We start from the raw sequence: 20,824 nt of genomic DNA, 5'->3' as shown, positions 1-20,824 counted from the left end.
ATGAACGCAACATCTCCTGTTCTTGTTTCCTAGCAACTAGCCGGTGTCAAACAAATTTGGACAATTTAAGGCTATTAGCCTTCAAAAGAAGCTACAGCACTCTTTCGTTAATCGCCTCTTTATTCATGATGTCTGAAGATGTCCATCCTCCAGAAAGTGCCTTCAATCTCCTTCCAGTGGAAGACAAAAAGAAGGAAAAAGCGCCCAGGTAAATTGCTTCAACTTAGCTCAAAGTACGCAGTTAGCTTTAAAGTGTTATTTGGGGTAAACAAAACAAAATCACGACATCAGTTTGACATTAAAGTTTTACAAAGTCTTTTGGGTTTTTGTTTGTTTGTTTGCTTGTTTTGTTTTCCAGAAATAACTAATAAACTTGGCGTAAGTAGTAAATTGTAGTTTTACAGAGAATTTTTTATTAAAATAAAGAGAAAAGAAAAACATTCCTATAGCTTTGTTTTTATTTGCGTTTTTAAATGTTTGCTTTTAGTTTTATGGAGATTGTTTTTAGAGTATGTTTGCTCATTTTTATTGAAACGTTTTGGTGTCTGTTAAAGGTTTCTTTTTTCCTTTTACGTATGTAAAGAGTTAATTAGAGAGATTTTATACTTGTTTGATGTTTTAGTAAAGACTCTGGATTCATGATTCCTTGTAAGCTTTTACTGTGTGTAACTGAGGAGACATTACATGCAAGTAGCTTGACTCCGGGGGTGGGAACCCAGTCCTGTTAGACATTTTTCCTGCGTGCATGCGCAGTGAACTGTTCGCTTCGAACAGGTATGGTAAACCCCCACTAGTCAGATGTTCTACACTACTGTAAATTTAGATTAGGTCGTAAAACAGATACGCAGCTTTTGGACGGTATTTTAAAAATAGTATAGGGGGGGAAATCCAGTATTGTGTAATAATGTAGTTGATTTAATGTTCTTTCAGTTTGTTATGTAAATTAAAATGAAAAACTAAAAAAACTCATCACTACCTATTTTGTTGACGAGTTTGACTTAAAAATAACAGCAGAAAAGACTAAAAATAGTGATTTATAATATTACATTTTGTGAGTACAGTATATCAATTCAGTTTTCTTTTATTTTAAAGCATAGTTTTCATTTGTTTTTAATTAAAATAATAATAATTTTGTTTTTAAGTTTTTGTAGTGATTGCTTCAACTAATGTGTTGCTTTTTCTTTTTTTAAGGTATGTATCAAAATTCAGGCCTGCAGTTATGTTGGAGAGAAAACTGGTGAAGGAGCCGATAAGGATGATGGGACCTGCCAGAGTGGAGTTGCCATCTCCAGAGAATTTCCTCAAGAAGCATTCGAAAGAGCCCAAACTGCCTGAACGTGAGTTCATCTGTCACACCGTTTTATTAGCGTGTGGGTTTGCCTTGAGATGGTGAATATGAGCTTCTTGGCATTGCATCTTTCAGAGACACAGAGCTCCAAAGATGTTCATAAAACCTGCTCTTTCACTGAGAGGAAACCTCCAGTCCCCAGAAGGAATGACAAACCACTGATGGGAATTCACACCAAGAGGGACTTTTTAAAGGAAACACCTGAACTGGTGCCAATGAAACCACAGCCTGCATGCGTAGACACCAGCAAGGGGCACAAACAGGTGCTGGAAAACTCAGGGCTTGTCCCAAAGTTCATCACACGAAAGGTATTTTCCTACAGTTGCTGCTTGCAGTCTTTTAAATATCAACATAAGGCATGCTAGAATAATATCATGTTTATATTTGCTCATAAAACACACCCTGCATGAAGGACTTTGGTAGAGTACCAGCGTACCTCCAGCAGCGCAGCGAAGCAGAGAGGAGGGCTCGAGAGGAGTATGAAAACTTTGTAAAAGCAGAGCGGGAGCAGAGGGCCATGAAACACATGACAGAGGAGGAGAGACAAGCCATCCTGAAGGTAAATAAATGCAGGGGAACCATGCTGGATCTTACAATTTAGTGGATTTAACTTGAGTTATACAGGGTTTTGAACTTCAGTTATTCACATGCATTAACACAGTGAAGCTGTAGGATGACAGTTAGATTGTTCTCAGTTAAAGTAAATGTTGAGGGTTCTTTGTCAGAGTACAGTTTTTCATTTAAACTTGATTTTTCTATATAAGGACTTGCAGTAGGAAGTCAGAAGACTAGCGGGACCATCGATATTTAACTTTAGATCCTTGATTTCTCAATGTGGGCATCATTATTTTGTGTTTAAGCTTTGCCTCGTGTGAGTAGGTGATATGGTATCCAGTGATTCATATGGCACAGAACAATGTTAATGTTTAGCCATTAACACGACACAGTGTCTGTCCCTGTGCGGGGTATGAGGCACAAAAACTGAGATCTCTGAGATCATTCCAGCAACATTTTCTGAGTTTAATTATAAAAATGTTCACAACTAAACTTGTATAAAGTGCATGTAACATCAAATTAATTAGAACTCTCATACTCGTGTATACTGTTTTTTAGTTCAAGAGATTTCTCCTCCTTAACTGCTGCACATGCAAAAATAAACAACAATACACCAAAGCCAAATCTGGCTGCAAAATATCAGTTTTCCTTCCTTACTCAGCAGGATTTCTTAGATAATTACCCTCTGTAACATCTCTGACTGATGCCTGTTTACTCAGAAAAGCCTTGAATACAGATAGTCTGTCTTGTGACATTGATGCGTTTCCTTCCCCAAATCTTCTGTCCAGCGCCTGAAGGAGACCTGGGATAAGCTACATCACGAGTACCAGGCCCTTCCCCTCATCATCGACACTATGTCACAGAGGGCCACCAAGGACTGCCTCGAAGGGCAAATGAAGCAGCTGGAGGACGACATCGACTTATTCGAGAGGTTCAAAATCATCTACATACCTAACGATGATTAAACTCAGCAGAGATGAGATGCAGTGTAGTGAATGTTGTTATTTGCCCCATTCATGAGGAAAATAAACTGGTTGATTTACTGTATATTTTTTGCAGTGTCAGTTCATTTTTTTACAAAGCTAATACAAAATACAAGATTTTTTTTCAGACAAACAACACTCACATGAATTTATGACTTGGGCCACTTCCATGTGTAGTCCAAAAACATAAATTTGTTGTGCTGTGTCATAACATGAGAGAAAGTTTTGGCTGATGATGACGAGCCCTGCTATTTAGTTTCTGTGAGATTTTAACAGAGGAAGAAAAGCTCAAAACATAAATCAGGTTACAAGCTCAACACCGACTTCCTTTAACCCTCTTGCTCTTTTAAAGCTATCAGGGGAAAGTAGATTACAAGGTTGTTGTTGTTTTCCAGCATGATCTCAGTTTAAACTGAGTTTTGAGGATGAGTTCTGGCAGAAGATCAACCCTTAAGATACTGAAACTATGACTGTTCCCTCCTGCGCTCATGTCCCTTCCAACGTTTGGCCTTTTGAGTTTGAAGGTTGTTTCATGACTAAAGCCCAAATGATGCAGGATTTTTAAGAGCAATACTAAATTCACTATTTTGGGCATTTAAAATTCTGATATATCAGCCAATACATTTTTTTCTGTCAGTCACATGTAAGATAAACATCTTTTTCTGGCATTTGTTGTGTAGCTGCCAAGAGGGAACTCTTTGGGGAAAACAATGCAATGTCAACACTCATATCATGGTTGAACGGTGTTTCTCTGATGTTGTCATTACTTTATAAATTTTCACTTGTCGCCCAGTATAAATAGCTAATATCCAAAACCATCAGACTCTATTCACAACTTTTCTTTCACGTTATTTCCATTACTCACAGTTCCAGTTAAATTAGGACAGTCGACAGTTGCAACGTGACACTTTAATACAAGTTAAATGTAAGTCAAAGTGGCACATGAATTTGCAAAATAAATGGAAAAACATTTTACAATAAATCTAAATGTTTGCTTTTGTCTGTCATGTTTTTGAGCCCGATGTGACGTCAAAAAACTTGGCAAGTCATGTACTAAAATTTTCCTCAGACTTTCTGATTTGTTTGACACTTGTGCAGGACTGTGCTGTTAACTGAAGTTTTTATTTCAGTTGGGCAGCACAGCAGTGGAGTGGCTAGAACAGTTTTTTCATAGCAAGGAGGTCTCGAGTTTAAATCTATCAGTCACTTGGTGCCTTTCTGTGTGGGTTTTCTTTGGTTCTCCAGCTTCCTCCCACAGTCCAATGACATGCTTGTTAAATGAAATTTGGCCTTCATTTGAATGGTGATCTGTCTCTTGCTGTTAGCCTTTTGATGGATTGGCAAGCTGTTCAAGGTGCACCCCAAATTTAACTTTATAACAGCAGGTCCAGCCTTTTCACAACACTAAATTGGATAAGGAGTTAAGAAAACGAATGGATTTTGGCTTTCAATAAGTATCAGAACAACGTGATCTCAGCCCCTTAGTTCTCATTTACAAGTGTCCTCCATGAAATCCCAAATTCACTCCCCCACAAGGCTGTGGCTGTGTTTACTTCAGGTCACATTTCTCATTTTGTTTTTTCTGATGAATTACCCACTATTTCCCCAAAGTAATCACATTACATTGTTGTGATCTCAATATCGACCAAAGTAATTGCAATTACAATTTTTACTGTCACTGAGCAGCCCTTCATTCAAGTGGATTTTCAAGTCTAGCTCTTCTTTTCTCCTTCTGTGAATACATAAATCCAGAGCTAAAATTTAAGCATTTATTAAATGACAAATAATTTCTTATTGTGTTCCTTAAAAAGTATAATCCCTCAGAAAACTGAATAAAATTTACTGCTTACATACTGAACCAATCATTTGTTGTTAGATTTCTTTCCCCCTTCCCCCGTCTGCAGTGGCCTGCGATGCGGCCACGAGCCAGCACAGCATCACATGAAGCTGATTATCCATGTAAATCTCCACAACCAAAACAACGCTTTCCTTTTGCACAAATGACTCAAGCGTGATCGCACAGCCCATGAGGCTGGCTGGGACTCGTCTGGATGCCTCGCCTTCCTATTTTCCCTCTCTGCTTTGTGAGTGGGCGCTGAAAAGAAGGCAACAGTAACAGTAAGTGATGATTTGTTAACAACAGATTAGAGATGTTGCTCTGGATGTTAGTGAAGGTCGTATTTGAAGAAATGTTTCTCTACGTGTTACCACTTTTGTCTTGTTCAGAAGGAAGTAAGCTGTTTTTGTGTTTTCACTTAAGGTCACTTTCACGTGGATTCACCTATAAGTTGTGCCACAATGTCAGCACTGCTACAGATGGACAATGCAGAGATAAAAAAAAGAATTGTGGTATGTTTAACACCACGTTTAAACATCTATAGTGCTAAAGTATTGTTTGGTAGTTACTTTTACGGCTATTAGAGGCTATTATTCCCGTTTTTGCTACTTAATATCTTTTGTGGTTTTGTAATAAACAAAGCAGTAAAGACGACTGTCTGCTTTCAATTTTAGTTGTTTTTTTTTAATTCAGAGATTTAAAAAAATATATAACTTCCAAATTTTTTTGTTTATCAAGACACACAAGTCAACTAAATGAAACTAAAATGAAAAAGCAAAGCAATTTTATAGTAACGTAAATTAAATAAATATAAATAATTGATTAAAACAAACATCATCACACTATAATGATTGTAGCATATGTATGTATGTATGTATTGTTGTATCTTCCCAGCATATGTTTATACTGCCAATAATCGGTCCTGACAATAATTTGCCTGTCCTAGATAAAAGATGATTGGCCAGGCTACAGTCTGGACCTGTTCACCTATCCTGAGCACTACCATGATGACATCGAGAGTATTTACATTCCACATGGGGTAATCATGAATAGGTAAGAAAGGCCTACAACATCACAATGATGTCATAAAATTTCGTAAAATCACACGCTGCGTGAATATATGTTAAAATGTCACATTTTTACAGCTTATTGACAACAAAAGATTTCAGCCACTTCTGCTCCAATCGTATGGTAAATGGCCTGTATTTGTATAGCACTTTTCTAGTCCCCAAGGACCCCAAAGCACTTTACACAACCAGTCATCTACCCATTCACTCACTGGTGATGGCAAGCTACATTGTAGCCACAGCCACCCTGGGGCGCACTGACAGAGGCGAGGCTGCCGGACCCTGGCGCCACCCAGCCCTCTGACCACCACCAGTAGGCAACGGGTGTAGTGTCTTGCTCAAGGACACAACGACCGAGACTGTTCAACCCGGGGCTCGAACCTTGGCGAACTCCCAACTCTTGAGCCACAATCGCCCCTAATGAGGCATACGAGTAAAGAAAATAAAATACACTATTTCAGAATGTAGCGTTCAACATCACAGGTCAAAGGAGGACAATCTTTGTTTGAGCTTATTATTTTCCCAATACAACATTATGTTGCTTTACAATGACACGAAAACATTATATGCTATCCTAGATTTCTATATTAACAATGCTGACAGCATAAAACATCAAACTAAAAGGCATGAAACATCAAAGGGCTGTTGCCCTTAGGAGGGGGCTGCGATCTCTGAGTGTTCTCATTTGTAGTATGATTTGATTTGCTCTTGCAGGACCGAACGCCTGGCCCACTACATCATGGATGACTTTCGGGATGACAACATAATGGTCCTGTGTGTTCTGAAGGGAGGCTACAAATTCTGTGCAGATCTGGTGGAGTTCATCAAGATTCTCGGCCGGAACTCCAACAAGTACCTGGAGACCCGAGTAGAGTTCATCCGTCTGAAGAGCTACCTGGTGGGTAGTGCAGCAATCTATGAAAAAACTTTCATAAATTGCCTCAAAGGGCATTTTGCCCAGCATCTCCACCCTATGGTGTGACAGGTACGCTGTTAGATTTTTACATTTAATTAATGCTTTAAGTTAGGAATGTTTCACGTAGCTTTGAGCTCTCCATCAAGTCTCAGAACTGGACCTCTTAATTTTAATTGAGGTGTAGGTGCCTATTGGAGTAACTATCTGCCAAATCACATGGCAAAAAGTCTGTAAATGAGTAAAGGTGTAGTAGTTTAGCCATATGCTGCTATCACAAATTACAAGACATCTCTGTCTGTGCAATGAACCCATAAAGTTTATGGATGCACCTTGTTAACCAAGCTTGCCACTGTGGGCTGATAACTTGGAACTCCATCATTTCATCCAGATGTGATCACTTCTGGCTGAAAAACAACATGGCAGTAGGTAAACTGAGGATTTACAAACTAATGAACACATGGCAAATGTCAAAACATTACAACATATTACATGCTTTAATCACATCGTCCCATTTTTTTCCTTCTTATACACTCCAGCTCAAATATTAGTGAAATATTCTTGGTTCTAGCTTTCCACCTGGGAGGACTTCCTTTGCAGTTTTATATCAGTCAATTGACTGAATATGTTGTGTAAACAGACGAAGCAAGCAATGTGAGGATTCCAATCTCCTATCAGGAAGTGGAACATGCATTTTTACTGTGCTTTTTTGTTATTTTAACCTTAAATAAATAAAAGTAAAACAAAATCTTAAATGATAATGACCACAATTTTTGCGGAAGCCCTGCTTTCAACGCAGACTTTAGCCAGAGCCACCAGATGTCACTGTTGTTCATGTTTAATGTGAAACATTCACACAGGGCAACTCAAGGACGACTCATTGTGGAGTGACTGCATAGCTCAGGTCATGAAAATAGCAGTCTGCTAATTGGTGCAGCTGTTGCTGCCAAGAAAAACTGCTCATGTCATGATGGAGTCCAACACCTGGAATGCATAAACTGTGGAACGACGCAGCAGTGGTAACAATTATATCAACTGTCGGCAAAGTCACTTGTTTTATTGTGGTGTGTTTTGGCAAGCAGCACATCTGAAAGGATGTGATTTGTTTTTCTCTACATGTGGTCACATTTTTTTAGTCCCTTTTGAGCACGGGGGAGGATTCACTGGCTTTCGTGGAGGTTAAAGCAGCGAGGACAGCCTAGTGATGCTGTGATGTTCCACGATATTAAGAAAATAAGGTTTTTATTTTTCTTAGGGCAAGGTTGAATGAGTTATTTAAATAATACCAAAATAAGTTCAACTTACTAGAGCTTTATTTAACTCTGTGAAGGCTACAGAAAATTAAGACAAAAGTACAAAACTGGCAGAAATCAACCTTAAATCTGAAAAGATATGATGACAAGTTAAGAGACCATACAAAAGTATAATCTTATATTAAAGTTCATCTGATTCCTGATCATTGTATTTTGATGTCAACAACATGGCTTGGGGTAGCGGTTGCTGTTACTGCACTGTAGGACTGTGTGTTTGAGTGATAATGTCATTAGTCAATCTCGCAGATCATGATGGAGACATGTGACCTGCCCCAGGCCAGGATTTTGTCCACGTCACTGCTGCTCTTATCCGAGTGATGCATCTATAGCAGCCCAAGTCTAACTTCAAAGCTTTCATTCTTAAAAGCTTTAAATACCATGCTTCCTCAGAGTTCATATCTTTGTTTATGTTCAGGACATTTTATCTCAAAGACTTTGTGAAATATGTCTCCCTATGTGCAGTTATGTACCACACAGTGGTAACTATATACATATACATATATATATATATATATATATATATATATATATATATATCCCTGTATCACTATATCTTCTTTTCTGATGTTCCCATGGTGGCCTGTCTGATGAAGTAAAAACACCTTCATGTTTAAATCCAAGTTCAGCCAGTTCGAGTTCAACCGATCTTGGATTACAATTAAAATTTTTGAAACCACCCATAGCGTTCCTATTATATTAGCAAGAACGGTATTTTTTTAGTGTTCTTACGCCCCTGTTTTTGCAGGTGCGTCATATAATAGTGATACATTTCATTAAGCTTACTGATCAAGCATTCATTATTTTCTATCCTAACAATTTTGTTTGTAGCATTAGCTAGCAGTTAGCTGTTGATTCATACCATTAGCTAGCAGTTAGCTGTTGATTCATACCATTAGTTAACATATAGCTGCTAGTCTATTTAGAAAAAAAGCTTTTTATTCATAGTTTTAAGAAATTACTGCATTTCAAATATCTGTGTGAATGTTTAGATAATTTTTTATCTAGTGTTAGCTGTTAGCTAATAATTATAACTGTTAGCAAAATATTTAGTGAGATTTTACAATCATTTAATCACTTTAATATACCATATAATTTTATCATTAATGTGTATTTCTTTTCAATGGATATTCTCTACTGCTTATCCATTACTTTTACTAAATTATTATATTTTCTGACCCTTTTTCAAGCCTGTCAGGATCTGTTTGCTTTTTTAACACAGTGGTTCCCAAATAGTGTGCCTTAGATTTTGTGTCAACTAAGCATTTGTGTTGTCACTGTACAAAAAGTAACAAATGTAATTTAGATGTGCTATATTAGAACACATGAAATTCCCTGATTAGAGGCCCTGGTTATTGAAGTCAAATAATCACTATCATGTGTGGAGAAAACCCCGCAAAAGAAACTGTCAAAAGACACTACTGCAAAAGCTACGCTTCACCTGGACTGGGGTTGACAGCCTTCTGCCCAAGTGTATCATTTGCTGAAAGGAGTTATTAAGATACACTCATTCACACATTCAGACACCAAAAAAGTATCTGATAACAAGATTGATGCAAGTTATATACAAGTGGAGTTTATTGCAGATGTAAGGATCTGTATTCCTGCAAGTTCCTTCATCTGACAATAGCAGCAAATGAAGAACTGCTGATATTCCAGATGACTTAGAGGCCATTTTCTCCAATTATGAGAATGGGTGTGCCTTGAAATTTTGGTGTGGCTTGAGCAAAAACAAATTTTGAAAACCAATGCAGTTAATTGAGGTTGCTGCAAATATCCCTGACTGTAAATCACAGTTAAAGGCAATTTATTGTAATTAACAGGAACCATGGAGTAACAAAAAGGGCAAAAATTACAATTGCTGGGTTGCAAAATAAAAATTAACTGCCCTCTTTTCATCTTCTCACCAGAATGACCAATCAACAGAGGACCTGCACATCATAGGATGCCGAGATCTGTCTTTTCTGCGTGGAAAGGTGTGTGTTTGTAATTAAGCAAAGTCAGGATAATGACATGGGATAAGGATATTTTTACATGCTGTTTTAAAAGAAACTACCCTAGCCTCAAGAGGGAGCTGTCAGTTAATCTGTCTTTAGGTAGAATTTTTTCCCAAGTGATCAAAGTCACACAGTTACATTTGTTAGACTTAGTCTTAGACAAGACCACACCGTTATGCTCTGACTTTTGAGGCTTGCTCACCATATCGTCCTACAGTCTCCAGGCTGGCCATGAATCAGAGATTTCAGGCAAATGAAGAAGGCAGATTTATTGACTGTTTGTCCCTGCTAATCCCTGGCAGGGAGGACTGAGGAGCCTGTAAGGACAGTCTGTGGCATTGTGAGGAATTACCCTGGAGTAAAAAAAACCCACTGATGTTGAATTCTTTAAAGTTAGCTGTCAAAATGTGCTTTAGCTACAATATATTTTCACTTCGGTTAAGAAGGTCAGAGGGAATAAAAACAGAAAATCTGACAGGCACCTTACACAGAAAGCATGAATCATTTGGGGAAAAAAAATGTTGGTGCTCTTGTCATAATTCTTCCTCTGGACGGAAATGTTACACACAAGCCTCCCACAAGTCTCATACATTATCAACAAAACTAATCATCAGTCATCATCATTTCCTCGGCGAAATATTTCTGAGGCTCAGTTCCAATTCGAGTATGAGTTTCTTTGTGATGATGCCAGCATAATGTCAGCTCAGTGATGTAAATGTTATGTTGATCTGTGAGGTGACATGAACACAGAGCTGTGCCTGAGATGACCATATTAATGATACTACTACTACTTTGATTCGCATCACAGGGGGCATCTGCACAAAGTTTGGTGCACAGGATGACCCACAGCCAATTAAGTTTCTGAATTTTCCTCTGGCGCCATCGCCGGGTCACTATTTCAGTGATAAATTAACACTTATTCCTTCTAATGGTAATTAAAAGGTGTTACAATATTTAAAGAATAAACTAAGAAAGGTAAAATTGCAGTGGGTCTAAATCAGGAAAATATAGCTCTCCTCCTTCAGGTTAAATCGGGGATGTCAAACTAATTTTTTTATCGTGAGTCACATACAGCTCAGTTTGATCTTAAGTGGATCGGACAAGTGAAATACCTCTTTCTGTCACACATTTAATCCCTGAGATATCTTAATATAAGAAATGGCACAATTTCAACAGCATATCTCAGTTTTTCAAAACAAAAAAATATAAAAATACCTTAAAAGTTCAAAAGTGTATGCCCTCTTTCACATTTTCTAAAGCCATCCAGTGGGCAAAATTGGAGTCTTTGCACGGCCAGTCCTGGTCCACGGGCCGTATGTTTGACACAACTGGGATGGATTTTCAAAAGCCTGAAAACAGAGACTTGAGGAGGTGCAGACAACTAGTTCCCTCTTAGATCACTTGAATCACAAAACGTTAAAAGTTGGATGACCTGAAAGCCTTGTTTGTTCCAACTGGCCATGTACTGAATGCATGCCTCACTGAAATAAAAGCAAAAATCTCAATTAGCAGGTTTCTGACATGTTTTGTCCCCCCCAGAAAAAAAGAAAAACGTTGTAATGTTTACCAGCTTTAACTTGGTAAACATTACAAGTGATTCCCAAGGTTCCCAAAAATGTAATTACAAAAACAAGTCAAAACATCTCATTTACAGATCCTAGGAGAATCATAAAATCCCAGCCAATGATGCCATACACAGTGAAATAATTGCCAGTGCATATTTGTTGCCCAACTGGCTCCATAGTTTGCAGCAGGCAGTAAGACAGGTATGTTGTGCTGTAGTTCTTGTGTTCTTTACTTGTTCCTATTAAGCATTATGCAAGAGTGTTCAGGTGTAGACTGGGAACACTGGCCAGGCGCCCGCATTCTCTGCGATCACTCTCCCCAAAACCATAGATACTCTCCACCGCTCTCACAAAGAGTCCCATACACCCAGCCAAGGAAACAAGAATTCATTTGAAAGTGTGCAGCAGTGAAAGTGTGCAGCTCCGAAGTGACTTTTGCTCACTGTAGACACAGATGTTCATTACTGAGGAGAAGAGAATGAGTCGTCTGTGTTTTTGTTCAGGCGCTAAAAATACTGCCAACATCGCTGCTATAGATACCATCTCTAAGAAATTCAAAGACACAACACCGCCTTTATTTTTGCTTTGCTTGAACAGTATTAAAATTCAAAGGTGACCGTTCTCTAATCTTTTTCTTTCCTTGTTTTTCACATGTTACCAAGAGTGTGCTCATTGTTGAGGTGAGTGTGTGTGTATGTTTTTCTATTTTTGTCGGATAAATCCCTTCAATTAGAACCATTTCTGCCCCCTTTGAGACATCATTTACTTTTGAAAAGTCGTTGTTGTTGTTGTTGTTGTTGTTGTTTATGTCAATGTAGGGGGAAAAAACTCATTCTGTTCCTCTTTGGGATCATGTTCCAGTTGTGAAGGTTTCTGGACTAGATTCAGACACACATAAGAACATGAAAAAAAAGCATGCTCTGATAGCTTCAGATGCAAAACAACGAACAGCTGCTCAAGCTCAATGTAATCTTTCTCAGTTATACGATGTCTTAGCTCTTAAATGAATGTAACAGAAAAGTTTTAAGTACAGTGGGGCAAAAAAGTATTTAGTCAGCCACCGATTGTGCAAGTTCCCCCACCTAAAATGATGACAGAGGTCAGTAATTTGCACCAGAGGTACACTTCAACTGTGAGAGACAGAATGTGGAAAAAAAAATCCATGAATCCACATGGTAGGATTTGTAAAGAATTTATTCGTAAATTAGGGTGGAAAATAAGTATTTGGTCAATAACAAAAATACAACTCAATACTTTGTAACATAACCTTTGTTGGCAATAACAGAGGTCAAACGTTTACTATAGGTCTTTACCAGGTTTGCACACACAGTAGCTGGTATTTTGGCCCATTCCTCCATGCAGATCTTCTCGAGAGCAGTGATGTTTTGGGGCTGTCGCCGAGCAACACGGACTTTCAACTCCCGCCACAGATTTTCTATGGGGTTGAGGTCTGGAGACTTTCAAATGCTTCTTACGGAGCCACTCCTTTGTTGCCCGGGCGGTGTGTTTTGGATCATTGTCATGTTGGAAGACCCAGCCTCGTTTCATCTTCAAAGTTCTCACTGATGGAAGGAGGTTTTGGCTCAAAATCTCACGATACATGGCCCCATTCATTCTGTCCTTAACACGGATCAGTCGTCCTGTCCCCTTGGCAGAAAAACAGCCCCATAGCATGATGTTTCCACCCCCATGCTTCACAGTAGGTATGGTGTTCTTGGGATGCAACTCAGTATTCTTCTTCCTCCAAACACGACGAGTTGAGTTTATACCAAAAAGTTCTACTTTGGTTTCATCTGACCACATGACATTCTCCCAATCCTCTGCTGTATCATCCATGTGCTCTCTGGCAAACTTCAGACGGGCCTGGACATGCACTGGCTTCAGCAGCGGAACACGTCTGGCACTGCGGGATTTGATTCCCTGCCGTTGTAGTGTGTTACTGATGGTGACCTTTGTTACTTTGGTCCCAGCTCTCTGCAGGTCATTCACCAGGTCCCCCAGTGTGGTTCTGGGATCTTTGCTCACCGTTCTCATGATCATTTTGACCCCACGGGATGAGATCTTGCGTGGAGCCCCAGATCGAGGGAGATTATCAGTGGTCTTGTATGTCTTCCATTTTCTGATGATTGCTCCCACAGTTGATTTTTTCACACCAAGCTGCTTGCCTATTGTAGATTCACTCTTCCCAGTCTGGTGCAGGTCTACAATACTTTTCCTGGTGTCCTTCGAAAGCTCTTTGGTCTTGGCCATGGCGGAGTTTGGAGTGTGACTGTTTGAGGCTGTGGACAGGTGTCTTTTATACAGATGATGAGTTCAAACAGGTGCCATTCATACAGGTAACGAGTGGGGGACAGAAAAGCTTCTTACAGAAGACGTTACAGGTCTGTGAGAGCCAGAGATTTTCCTTGTTTGAGGTGACCAAATACTTATTTTCCACCCTGATTTACGAATAAATTCTTTACAAATCCTACCATGTGAATTCATGGATTTTTTTTCACATTCTGTCTCTCACAGTTGAAGTGTACCTCTGGTGCAAATTACTGACCTCTGTCATCATTTTAGGTGGGGGAACTTGCACAATCGGTGGCTGACTAAATACTTTTTTTCCCCACTGTAACTGGAAATCCTCTCTCAGATGCCACTCATGTATTCATTAATCGCTCATCAATGCATTTACCTATTTCAGTTGATCAATATCTGTGCAAAAGTCTTGAGCTACCCCTCATTCCTTTTTATATTTCTGGGAAAATGGGAAATAGGTGCAGAAATTTATTGAGATTTGTCTAAGCATAAATAAAAATACAGTATATAACACAAAAACAGTCTTTGTACAGTTCTAACAAGCTTGAAAGTCAATATTTGTTTTTTGCTTTTTTCATTCTTCAACACAGTCTGAACTTTCTTGAGCAAGCTTTCTTTTCATTTCTTTAAGTAGTCTTCAGGAATATTTCTCCAGGCTTCAGGAAGCTATTCAAAGACCCCACACTGCTTCTATAATATTGCTAGTGTTCCCCATTCGACCGTGACCATTTCTGACGAGGTTTTAACAAACGCATGGATCAACAGAAGGGTCACATGGATCTCTAAGGTCTTGTGTCAAGTCTTTGCTGGATTTTCTTCCTAATTCTTAATGACATGACTTTCAGATTCTGTCCATCTGCTATATGTAGCTTTATGAGACCTGCTTCTTCTTCTTTTGTCCACTTATCAGGTTGGTGTCCTCCTAAGAGTTCTTTGGGAAACACCTCAATTGCATTATCTTTGGCATTTTTCATAGTGAAAAGTGTTTTTGTGACAGGCTGCTCATAAATTGTCTCAGAATTCCTCTGATGGACGTGTGCAAGGACTGAACACATGAAAACCAGCCAATGTCCAAAGGCAAAGTTTAAAAGACCTTCATAAAGCCTGAAAAACTTTAAAAGTACAAAAAAATCTGCCTCCTCCTGGCAAGCAAAATATAAAGAAATCAGTTGTGGCTCAAGACTTTTGCATAGTACTGTATCTTGATCTTTTTTTTACTCTCATATATCCCACGTTCTTTCCTCCAAATCTCTTCCTCTCTTCCTTTGCTCTTCCCTCCCCTCAGGCCATAGTTGACACAGGAAAGACCATGAAGGCCCTTCTGGAGCATGTGGAGACCTTTGAACCCAAGATGGTCAAGGTCGCAGGGTGAGCCAGTCTGTGTTTTCCCCTGTAAAGGAAATGTCAAGCGTGTGACAAGCACAAGAAGATATCACTTGTCCACAGTCACTGCTATCTCGTGTCTGTGGGCTGTTCCTATGCATTCCCGAGATCACAGAAACATGATAAACATCTCTCACACATGGTTCATGTTGAAAGTTTATTTCCTCTGGATTGTGAAAACACTCCAAAAATGTACATTTTTAAAAATATTCAAGTCTTTGTCTTATCACCATGGTTTTTGGACCAATAAATGTCTTGAAATTAAACTGAAAAAGTCAACTTTTTGATATTGCATACATCATTTAACATTTGAGGGTAATTAACGTTATTATTTTGTATTTCAGGCTGCTTGTGAAGAGGCTCCCTAACATGGCTGAAAGTCTGACAGACTGTAACTATGCTCTTTGTTTTAACCTTCGTAGCACCCACACCGTACCCTACTTGCCAGTCTTTTTCATTTATTCTTATTCTTTCACTTTTTTCAAAGTTGAGATAATTTAGCAAATTGTTCGTTATTAGGGAAGTGTCCTGACCTGATAGTCCTCGCATAATTAATCCCAAAATACAAAAGAAGTGTGTGTTCAAGGTGCCTTGCCACATGACACAAGTAAGTGACCTCCTGGAGTTCAGGAAGTCAGTTTTTGAACAAATTAAACAAACAAGATATAGCTTTAGGTTACAAATATTAACTACTGGCTGCAGTCATGGGAAAAAGAAAGTATACTCTTGTTGAACTCTAAAGCCTTGCATATCAGGACATAATCAAAATGATCTAGTCTTTAGCAGGTTCTGAAATGACCTAAATACAACCTCATATGAACAATCATACATGATCTACGCCACATCTTTATGTGTAATAGAAAAACTAAGCCAAAATGCAGGAACAGTCGGTTAAAACTAAGTACACTCCATGATTTTTTAGCTTGTAAAACAATCTTTAGCAAGTCATCATTTTATGTGGGATTTTATCAGTCTTTCACTTTGTTGTGGAGGAATTTGAACCCACTCTTCTTTACAATGTTGCTAATGTTGTTCATTAGGATTTGCAGTAATTCGCTTATGCACAGATCTTTACTACATGCCTCATTCACATGCATATTCATATAAGCACTTTTTCCTATACCTAAGCGCTGTGTCTAACATTCTCACACACACACTAACACACTAAAATAGAAGCACTGGAAACACAGAAAGCATCAAAGACAGTCCTTTTATGTCCAAATCAAATGAAAAAACAATTTTTTGAACCAAGCTTTGAACTGTGAACTGGCCTCCTGTGGCTAGTGGAGGTGTTGCAGATTTTCTCACATCATCTTTAGCTTAACTTTTCAGCTCTAGATACTGGTATTTAAAAATAAAAGTTTACAGCAGCTTACAGCAGGGTACTCAGAAGTATTAGCACAAATTTAAAAGTCTGCTACATTAAAAAAGTCACATACCTAGTTTTCTCTTTTCATTTAAATTTTCTTTCTTTGAGTTTAAGCTCTGGGTGTTAGATTTTCCTCCTAACATGTGTCACTTGTTTCTCTTGTTCGCTTAATCAGATGTGATGATTCAGGTGAGACTGCTTCATCAACACCTATCAGTCATCTTTAATTTGAGCTGAAATTTATTTGTTACACCTCATAATTAGTTCAAATAAAGGCATCAAAATGTGTATTTCTAGCTGTTATGTGCGATATCACAGCCACTCACTCCTGGTTTAGTCAAAAGACTAACATGGAATTTTTGTTTAATGTTAAACAAATCAGGATACTTAACATTCGTGTCTGTGTTTGCATTGTCAGATGTTGGATTTGAAATTCCCAACCGGTTTGTTGTTGGCTATGCCCTTGACTACAATGAATACTTCCGTGACCTGAATGTAAGTCTGACACTCCAAAGAGCTGAGAGAAAGGGATGAAAGAGACAGGAGGGGAGAGTAAACATAGTAAATCAAAGACGACATTTCTTTTGCCTGAAACCTAAACTCACCCAACAGGTATGCTCCCCGCCACGAGGAGATTTTACATGTAGGCAAAGTAGCTCAGAGCAGGTGGTTTCTGTCTGTGTTCACAAGGAGGTCTGTGTCACCCAGGACAGGAGTCACTGAATGATATGGATGATAGATTTTTTTACATGTAAGATAAAAATGAATGAAGTATTGTGTCTATTTTTTCCAGTTCCTGATAAACCATAAATGGTGAGTTTACTGGGTTGTATGAAGATGTAACCAACAGACTTGATGCACTAACCCCCCAAAATGATCTCAAACAGCGCTCATTAGCCAACTTGTGAGGTACATTAATTCAACTGCTTGTTAAAACAAATATCTAATTCGCCAATCACATGGCAGCAACTTAGTGCGTTTAGCCATGAAGCCATGGTCAAGACAACCCATTCAAACCAAATGGGGAGGAAAGTGTTCTTAGGTGACTTCGAACATGAACATTTTTTCTTGGCACACTTTGGCCCACAGCTCTTTTCTGACACAGTGTACCCACCTTGTGATGACTCCTTTCAGCAGGATAAAATCACCATAATATAGAGTTTAAATCACATCAAACTTGTTTCTTGAACATGACAGTGACCTCACTGTACTCAAGTAGCCTCCACAGTCACCAGATCTCAATCCAAGTTTTGGATTTGGTGGAACGCAATGGCGTCCACATAGAAGTGCAGCTGTCTAGTTCTGCAGCAACTGTGTAATGCTATCATGCCAGTACGGCCCCAAATCTCTGAGGAATGTTTCCAGGAACTTGTTGAATCTGTGTCATGAAGAATCAAGGCACTTCTAAAGACAAAAGAGGTCCAACCCAGTACTAGCAAGAGGTACCAAATACAGTGTACAGTGAGCGTACGTTGTTGTTGAGTCAAGATTCAAACTGTAGCACAAATATTAATCTGAAAAATTGTTCTAAAGTGCTTTAAGTTGAACAAAAAACACAGATTTATCCACTGCTTCTAAATGTTAGGATTAAGAAGACTGCTGTTTTATTTTAAGCTATGTAAAAGTTCCTCTGGAGAATAGAGTGGACTGCACAGCACCAATGGCAGCAGTTATTACCAATGAACTAATATCACAGTGCTTCACTTTACGCAGGGGTTCTAGGCAAGGATAGCTTCTCTGCCCTCCTTTGTTTTCCATTATCATTTATCCTGCTTCAACCTGCTAATTCAAGCATAAAATAAACTGAGCGCTATACCTGCAAAGCCTTCCTCTTCAATATCCAAATCCACACACTATTCACACTTTACAAATATCATCTATCTTTTGCACATTGTTAAATGCACATTTTTAATAGTCACCAAACTACAACCCAGTCTTAAAAACAGCAGAAGATAACCCTTAATGTTGAATTAGTCTATACCTATGATAAACTACTTATTTCCAAGCCCCCATCCACTTGGTTCAAATTCCTAGAAACTCCAACCTCCAAATGGCATTACACCACTAAGAGCAGGACACATGGTTACTTACTGTAAGCGCAATGTGCTTAACACAGAAGGTAAAAAATATTAAACCCTGTGTAGGTAACAATGCGTTAAGGTAGTGAAATAAGCTAAATAAATAAGCACTGGTCAGAACTCAAATAATAATGTACATGCATTTTATTTTTGTTCCATGTTTTAATTTGAGAAGGATTACCTCTTCCTGTGCTTTTATATCATTATTCTTTCTGCTGAAGCTCAGCACATGACCCACAATTTATAATTACTCTGTATTTTCCTTGCTTTCTTTAAATTACTACACAAGCATTTGCGCAATCTTTTTCTATCGGTTTATTTCTGTTTACTTTTAGTGGAAATATAGTAAAACATATGGATTATTTAGATTAGTTTTTTTCTTTAGGCTGTTGTTCCTCTGTAAATATTCTCACTTTCTTTTTGATATGAATTCAGTTTAATTCAAGTCTTTCTGAAAGCGATAAGTTCAAATCTATATGGACCCTGCTGTTTTTATCTGTGAAACGTGACCTCGAATTTACCTCTTACTCATGTGAAACACTAAGCTTGACTCCCATAGTCACGTACAGTATGTGCAGCATGCACTGTTTGTACTGTATGGTTGTGTGTATGGCTCTTGTCCATGTTTGAGGGGGGTGGTATTCGTTATGAAAGTTTGAAGGCGTGTGACCTGTGGAATGTAGAGGTTAGGCTCTGATAATCAGACAGAGTTAAAGCTTACCCTCTTATCTGTCCTCATCCCACAGAAGAAATATGAGTTGAATCCCCAGGACACCCGAAGCTAGATTAATGAATGAGTCATATCTTTGGAGATCACTTTCTTCTCTTTTCAAATTTGCTGGTTTTTATGGTTTCATGCTGCAAATGGAATTTAAAGTTTGTAAAAATGATCGCAAAGCTAATTGTTTTGTTTTTTTATCACCCCTTGTCATTTCAGCATATCTGTGTCCTCAGCAGAACAGGAAAGATGAAGTACAAGATATGAGAAGACATGAAGCCATTAGTTATACTCAGTTTTACAGCAGCACATATTTCTCTCCCGTTGCTGTAACAATTTGGGAGGGGGGGTTGGTCTTCATTACAATTCAGTGCTGGATGGACACTGTGAAATGTTTTTATGTGTGAATTAAAAGGCATTTAATTCAGTTATTGCCTCATTCTTTATTTGCATGTTGATGAGATTCACACTGCAACAAAGAAAGTGTTAAATAAAAGAAAGACAAGCCGCCCACCAGGACAGGACGCTGGTGACAGATGGAGAGAGCTTATGGACGTTGGCATCCTCATACCCGGATGACGCCCACAGCATACAGTGGGTACTGCATCTCCACACCACACTGTATCTGCTTGTTTCTGTCAGTGGGTTTTTTTTTTCCTGTGTAAGTTTGACCTTCTCTATATAGGATGATGTATGTGTAGCGTTTGACAGTAGATGTTTTTACTTTCACTTGCTAAAAGTTGCAATACCTTTGAGCGTAAGGCAAAGATGCACAAGCCTGACTAATTAGGAAAAATAATTTCTTGGCCCGTGGGAGTCCACGTGGCCTTGACAAAAGTGCCGTGAAAGCTGGAAACTACAAAATTGTAATTTCAGTGTTACGTTACTTGAGTGACTTTTAAAACAAAAATTCTTTAGCTAAAAGAAAAATGAATTTTTGTTTTCTTAATCTATAAATAAATATGTGTATTTGTATTCAAGTCATATCTGACATTTACATTACTCTCAAGCCAAAACACATTAGCGGGAAACTGTATGTGGCCAACACCAATGAGAAATTTTACCTAACCACATAAAGATTACAGTACCATAACATGTGGAATATTTGTGCTAAAATACTAAAACCATTCAATTCATTTTGATTTATATAGCGCCTTATCACAACCAAAGTCACCTCAAGGTGCTTGATATTGTAAGGTAAAGGTCTTACAATGATAGAGAGAAAACCCCAACAATTATTGATGACCCCCTATGAGCAAACGCTTGGCAACAGTGGGAAGAAAAAAATACCTTTTAACAGGAAGAAACCTCCAACAGAAGCAGGCTCAGAGAGGCTTTGCCATCTCCCTTGACCGGTTGGGCATGAGAGAAGGCAAACAGGACCTAAAATGAATTATAAC

General features: G+C 38.5%; 2 protein-coding genes across 2 annotated transcripts; both read left to right on the top strand.

Moving 5' to 3' along the window:
- The first annotated feature begins 33 nt into the window (after positions 1–33).
- On the top strand, positions 34–3,019 carry enkur (enkurin, TRPC channel interacting protein). The gene is made up of 5 exons (XM_085286773.1): positions 34–208; positions 1,192–1,337; positions 1,424–1,656; positions 1,761–1,907; positions 2,692–3,019. Exons 1-5 carry the CDS (start codon positions 126–128, stop codon positions 2,866–2,868), a joined length of 786 nt encoding a protein of 261 aa, XP_085142899.1. The 5' UTR covers positions 34–125; the 3' UTR covers positions 2,869–3,019.
- Positions 3,020–4,882: 1,863 nt separating this feature from the next.
- Positions 4,883–19,851, top strand: prtfdc1a (phosphoribosyl transferase domain containing 1a). The gene is made up of 10 exons (XM_085286774.1): positions 4,883–5,004; positions 5,147–5,235; positions 5,670–5,776; positions 6,505–6,688; positions 9,924–9,989; positions 12,238–12,255; positions 15,162–15,244; positions 15,604–15,650; positions 17,047–17,123; positions 19,644–19,851. The coding sequence occupies exons 2-10, from the start codon at positions 5,185–5,187 to the stop codon at positions 19,689–19,691; spliced, it is 681 nt and encodes a 226-aa protein (XP_085142900.1). The 5' UTR covers positions 4,883–5,004; positions 5,147–5,184; the 3' UTR covers positions 19,692–19,851.
- The last annotated feature ends 973 nt before the right edge of the window (positions 19,852–20,824 follow it).

This window comes from Mchenga conophoros, linkage group LG9 (genome assembly GCF_057382185.1).
Source record: "Mchenga conophoros isolate Kocher_MC1m ecotype Shallow Benthic linkage group LG9, M_conophoros_male_GT1.1, whole genome shotgun sequence".
Lineage (NCBI taxonomy): Eukaryota > Metazoa > Chordata > Actinopteri > Cichliformes > Cichlidae > Mchenga > Mchenga conophoros.
This window is presented reverse-complemented; position numbering and strand designations above follow the sequence as displayed.

What these genes read in the sequence shown, in the direction of transcription:
- prtfdc1a (XM_085286774.1), top strand. Translation starts at nt 5,185, where the DNA reads ATGTCAGCACTGCTACAGATGGACAATGCAGAGATAAAAAAAAGAATT. An exon ending in CATGGGGTAATCATGAATAG is followed by an intron (nt 5,777 to 6,504) that starts GTAAGAAAGGCC and finishes TTGCTCTTGCAG; the next exon opens with GACCGAACGCCTGGCCCACT. An exon ending in TCCGTCTGAAGAGCTACCTG is followed by an intron (nt 6,689 to 9,923) that starts GTGGGTAGTGCA and finishes TCTTCTCACCAG; the next exon opens with AATGACCAATCAACAGAGGA.
- enkur (XM_085286773.1), top strand. Translation starts at nt 126, where the DNA reads ATGATGTCTGAAGATGTCCATCCTCCAGAAAGTGCCTTCAATCTCCTT. An exon ending in AAGAAGGAAAAAGCGCCCAG is followed by an intron (nt 209 to 1,191) that starts GTAAATTGCTTC and finishes TCTTTTTTTAAG; the next exon opens with GTATGTATCAAAATTCAGGC. An exon ending in CAAAGTTCATCACACGAAAG is followed by an intron (nt 1,657 to 1,760) that starts GTATTTTCCTAC and finishes CCCTGCATGAAG; the next exon opens with GACTTTGGTAGAGTACCAGC.